Raw genomic sequence first — 6,123 nt, 5'->3', positions numbered from 1 at the left:
TAATTTTGCTTCAGTAGCCACACCTTCAATGAAAACTTATAGTGAAACGAATTCACTAATTTTTCGGTGCTGAAAATCATTGGGCATCTTCATTCGGAAGTTTTTGCCACACAATCTTGCAGATGGTTTGTTTGTGTCAAAAATTAGATGTTCTCAGTGCTTACTAAAATTCAAAAAATACCACAAACGCCTTGAAATTGTAACCATGGAAATTTTTTCACTCATTGGAATTCGTTGTCGAAAATAGGCCACTTTCATCTACCGCACTGGACATTCATAAACTCAGTCTGCAAACATTTATCAGATAAGATCAGGTAATGGTAGCTTCACTTCAAGCGGATACTCATCTGTGATCTTGTACCCAAAATAACTCGGATCATAGTTGTGCATGAAAAGCTACCGGCGACCAGTTGTCACGTTTTGTTGTTCTTTAGTAACCATAACAAGTGCACGTCCTCCGCTTAGTGAAGAATAGTCAGTTCAGTTTCCGTAATATTTGTTTTGAACTATATCAATGCTCCCATTGTGTTTACCGTCAAACACCATAGAAAGATCATTGCCTCCAGCTCTTAAGGCAATTTAATCTGGATCAAGCACTGCCTTCTATTGTGGACTGTGTGTTTCTTCTTAACGCGCTGCACTCAATCAAACCCTAATCAGTTATTTACTCAACGTCAACAGAGCAACAAGGAAATGGTTCTGGCTTCAAGTTTATGTTCGTCAGTAATGTGCATTCTCATCCCGTCAGTTTTCAATTCCAAAACATCAACAATACCAAATGTTCAGAGACCTCCGCTAGAATTCAATAAAAACGATCAACCTATCAGTACTGCCGCTAGCGTTGCAACGCCGGTGGAGGTTCTCCTAAAACAACTTGCTGCCACCAGCCAGAAAGTTAACGCTTTGCCTAATGGCGCCGCTTTAGATAATATCAGCGCTATATTGCAGCAGAGGCCGTCATGGTTTGTCGGATCAAGTCAACCATCAATTAAAATCTTTGGAGCAGGAACTGAATCAAGATTTCCGCCATTCTTGGAGTTCTTGGTGCAGCGCATTCAGTCGTTTTTCTCCGTTTATAGATATCAGGACACAAGCCGTCCCGGACCTGGTTCGTATATTCAAGATGTGGAATTTATTGAACCAACAAAAGTGACTGTGAATGAAGCGACATTCCCAAAGGAAGGTGGAGATGGTGCTATATTCTCAGAAAATGCTGGAGCAACTATTAATGATGATTACGATGACATATTTGAAAACGGTACTGGTGTTATTTCAATAGGTTCCGAACCTTAGTGTAAGTGAAGTTTTGTAATTGTGATAATTCAATAGTTCTGTACTAAATAAATCTAACGTTTATTGAACATTACATCGATTTTTGGGTTCTTGTTAGCTCCGAAATTTATCTGACGAAACTCTGGTATTTCTCGGATTTGCTTTACTGGTGCATGCAAATAAACGATTGACTGAAGACTTCTTCCATCAAAAAAAAAAGTTTTAATTGTGAAAAATTACTATGTATATGCAAGCTGATTCGGTTTGTCTATTCGTTACCAAATAGAATGCTATTAAAATCAAATTCTAAAATTTTCAAAGGTCGCAATTCTAATACATAAAACATTCTAATAAAATCACCTATAAATAACTTAATCGAATATCTGTTTGATACCTCTGACAACAAATCCTAATAAAATACTTATTAGACCTCCCAAACTAGGTTACTCGCTTAAGTCTTTCGTTTTCGCCTTCACGTCATTTGCATTTATAGTGTTTGTCAACGTTTGGCCATCTCTCCAGAGAAGGTGAAGATACATAACTGTTGCTTTTAACTTCTTATTTCATTTCTTGTTGATATTGTTTGTTTCGTTTTATTTTCCATTCTTTTCCAGGTGGTAATTTCCCCTAGCACTATGCAAAAGATGGCAATATTTCAGATATTTCTTGAGATGTATGGCAGAATTTAAAGCTTTTTTAATTGTATATCTTTTTTGACGTAAGTTTTGAATATACAATGTATAATACGTCAAAGTAAAAAGTCGGGTAAAATACATACAAGGTATGAAATTTCTTTGTGAAATTAAAATTTTTGGATTGGATGTACGCTTGAAATGAATGAAATGGTTTCCGTGTCTGCTTTCCACTTACTTTGTGCATTTAAATGCCCTGTGAGTTGGAGCTTAATAATACACTCAAAGTCTTCCCTATTTGTCGTAGGAGGCGACTAAAAGGGACAGAAATTTGTGAGCTAGCAATCTGCAAATTTTGAAACCGAAACGTCAGCAACAAATTGGATAGGGACTGACCTCACGGCAAAGACCTTCGGCTATAGAAAACGGACTTAGATTTCAAAAAAGTGAAGCGATGGCGGCTTTACGGTTTCTTACCAGGGCAGAGGCAAATCGTCAGCTGCTTCACCTCTGCCCTGGGAGCAGCGTGACCGTAGCGGCTCGCAGATGTTGAGTGCTCCTTGATATAATTCGTAGAACACGACATGACTACGAATTATATTGAGCGCAAATCCGCCTTATTGACCAGAGCTTGGCCAGAGCTGAAATATTCGTTTTAGGACTTAGATTTGTTTCTGGAATGAGCACACGCTCCTCGACAACGGACGCGAAGGTCCTCAGAATGCTCGTTGTCTCCAACTTGAGCGGGAATTCCAACGATTCTAGGCCTAAGCGAATTAAGATAGTGGGGCTCTGGAGAGAACTGCTCTCCCTTTTGTTACACTAATGGCAATATGCTTTTGAATTCTGGAAAGTCAAGTTGTAGTAGCTACTGCAAGGTTCTGTTCTGTTCTGATAAACATCTAACTGCAAGATTCCGGTCCAGGTTACGGGCCATTGCAATTGTGAAACGTTACGCACCAATGGAGAGTTCTGATATAGTAGAAGGACGTTTTCTATGAGCAACTAAATGCTGTTCAGGGGAGGCTTCCGAAAGGTGACATTTCGGTCGGGATGGGTGATCTCAATGACAAGGTGGGATTTGACAACACCTTACCCGGACATATGCTGGGGAAACACGGTTTTGGCGACCGTAACGATAATGGTGTAAGGTTCATGGATTTTTGCAACATCCTCCCTCTCGTTATTCGTGGCATATTATTTAAGTACAGAGCCCGGCATAAGGTCACTTGGCTGTTAACTGATCGGCATCATATAAACAATCAGACTGACCACTTCACGACCAGCAGTAAAAGTTTTCTGTTGAACGTGCGTAACAAGAGAGGTGCTGACATCGGATTCGAAAGGGATCACCATTTGATGGTCGCTTATGTTTGCGTGTTGCGTCCACCACTTCTAGCAGGTTTGGTGAGCTGCGAATCCCCCAAGCTGAACATCGACCCCTTGAATGATCCAGTTGACACTTGACAGTGAGAGATCTATCTTGTTAATTAGATGGAGTCAAACATGGACGAAGTTCTGAGTTCTAAGCCTGTACTCACGATTTGACAGGGCATTATCAATTTAGTCAATGGGATTGCTTTACTACGTTGAGGAGGAAGTGACATTCAAAGAATTTTTTCACACGTAGGTGCTCCCTAACAGATAAGAACCTTGTATAGGGTCAGTCTGCCTTTGATGCTCAAAATTACGTCCTTGATATGTTCCAACGCTATCAATCAATGTTTAATCTGCGACTCCTGAAAAACTCTGTTGCCACCTTCAAGGTTTCGAGAAAATACACTTTTTTTTTACTATAATGAAAATCAATAAGTGAAAATGCTACAACTAAAGGCTAACATTACTCGAAATGAATATTCTAGGTAAGTACATTTTCAGGCCCATTAAAAGCACCAGATCTGCCTTTGTCTCCCGGTTTTTCTTATAAGTGTCCCCTTTCCATGGTTTTACCGAGTGCACTTGAAATATGGGAGCTGGCGTTCCCCAATCAAAGGAAAAACTATCGTAATTCAGCCTGGTAGTGCTTTCAAGTGACGTTAGTCGATTTGGTTCTATAAAGTGATCATAATTATCAGATTGTGCTTAGTCTTCCGAAAGCAAACGTAACTCCAGTGTCAAATTATGACGTGACTTGCCTTCAACATAGATTGATATTTCTAATATAATAGGAATATGAGGAATAATTACCTCATGGCTAGAGCAATAGCGACATAAAGCCCATCTACACAATGGAAACAAGCTCCACTGTTACAATTACAAAAGTATCTCATCATTGGGTACTATCTACAAATTTGTGACAGAAATGGTTTATCTGATGCCGAGCCGACTCGCTTCTTCTGAAGAAGATACAATTGTCGATGCGGAAAAAATAATCCATGACTTGGAGTTAGCAGACAAAGAGGACCGTTTGAGAACTAATGGAACCTATGGTTTAAACTCGGCGCAATAAACCACTGAGAACACATTTGACTAGGGAAAAGCCTCCTTATTCACTTTTCTAGCCCTGAAATTGAAATACTTGGAGCTGAAAGGTAGATTTTTTATAAAAAAAATATGAATAAAGCCTGCGTACCTGTTTGGGTTCGGAAAGTGGGAGGCACTGTAAGGCAAAGTCAACGGTATTGTAAATGGTTGCTATTTACTCCTTGGTTGAATATAGCGCGTCAGCTACACACATGCGCCATCGGTCGTGGTTGCTTGAAATGCGGTTCAGCTCCCCCACGATCTCCAGAGATGCATGCACTCTTCCTCCATTGTTCTGCACCAAGTGCAATTGCGGCGCCCCACTCTTTGGCCATCTTGGGAGTGTGGCTTCCGTTGCATGGTATAGTCAGCAATACAATTGTCGCCTTTCTTTCACATGTGACCCAACCACTGCGACTTTCGGTCACATCGCCCACGGGTGACAGACCAGCGCGCTGACCAAGTTTATCATTTGTAATTGCATCTGGCCAGCGTACTGCGATGTTACGCCGAAGGTTCGAAGCCTCCGAATGACTTTTCATGTGCTACTCCTATATAGCAATACAAAAAAACACTAGCATAGAACAACCTCAAATTGATCTTGGTATTCAGATAACAGCGTTTCCGGAATTCAGACAAGGCAGCGAAAGCCGATCTAGCGCTGCTAGTGCGTCAGGCAGCATCGAGTTCAGTCCACCTTTGGCAGAAAGCACACCTCCTATAGAAACAAATACAAAGGGAGAGTTCAATGTCCCGGCAGATTGTGAACCTCGGGTTTGTTGGTGTTTATCTTTGGTCTAACTCTACTTGCTTTTCTTCTCAAATCCAAAGGTATTTGGTCACAGTCCACGTCATGATCACGGTCACGGTTACTGAAATGCTGTCCTGGGCCAAGTGCCCTTGGGACAACCGAATCGTCGGCCATTTTGGCAGAGTGGATTCCACTGCATGGTATAGCCTGCAATGCAATTGTCGCCCCTCCTTGATGTGTGTCCTATCCACTGCCACTTCAGTCCTCCTATCACATCGGATACTAGTGCCAAGCCTGTACACCGACCAAGTTCTTTGTTTGAGATATGTCAGGACAGCGTAATCCGATGATACGTCGCAGACAGGTATGGATGAAAGCTGGGAGCTTTTAAGTAACAGTGAAGTTCACTTTCCACGTGTTATTTCCAGATAGCAACACAGTAAGAAAACTAGCATAGAGCAATTCCAACTTAATCTTAGTGTTGAGACAACTGCATTTCCAGATTTTAGACAGGGCAGCGAAAGCTGATCTAGCGCGGTTAATGCGTCGAGCAACATCTAGTTAATGCCGATAGTGAGGTGCGTGTCAGATTGAGAACCTTGATTTTATTGGTGTCCAACTCTACTTGCTTCTCTTTCCAAATCCAGAGCCATTCGGTATCATCCGCGTAGTTGAGGTGTTTGAGGGAAGATGTCATCGTCCATTGAATTCCTGCAGGTCCTCCAAACAGGGCAGCATGAGGAATGTCACCGATAATATAAAGAAATAATATCGGTGATAGTATGCAACCCTGGTGCACTCTGCTTTGGCCCTCTCTGGTGAGACGGTTAAGCCCTGCGGGTTTACCCCGTTTCTTCTGATTGGAGGAACAATCCGTATCCGCATGTTACGGTGACTAGCCATTTCATCAACAAAAGAAGAAACCTCACCGGATGTAATACGGTTAAGGACTCTCATGTAGCGTTCTTTCCATCTCTTCAGTGGGTAAGAAGTCGACCGTTAACG

General features: G+C 41.6%; 1 protein-coding gene across 1 annotated transcript; it reads left to right on the top strand.

The window, feature by feature from the left end:
• Positions 1-323: 323 nt before the first annotated feature.
• LOC119649068 lies at positions 324-1,459 on the top strand. The gene is made up of 2 exons (XM_038051056.1): positions 324-1,294; positions 1,391-1,459. The coding sequence occupies exon 1, from the start codon at positions 694-696 to the stop codon at positions 1,291-1,293; it is 600 nt and encodes a 199-aa protein (XP_037906984.1). The 5' UTR covers positions 324-693; the 3' UTR covers position 1,294; positions 1,391-1,459.
• Positions 1,460-6,123: the final 4,664 nt, after the last annotated feature.

The sequence above is a fragment of the Hermetia illucens genome, chromosome 2 (assembly GCF_905115235.1).
Source record: "Hermetia illucens chromosome 2, iHerIll2.2.curated.20191125, whole genome shotgun sequence".
Classification (NCBI taxonomy): Eukaryota; Metazoa; Arthropoda; class Insecta; order Diptera; family Stratiomyidae; genus Hermetia; species Hermetia illucens.
This window is presented reverse-complemented; position numbering and strand designations above follow the sequence as displayed.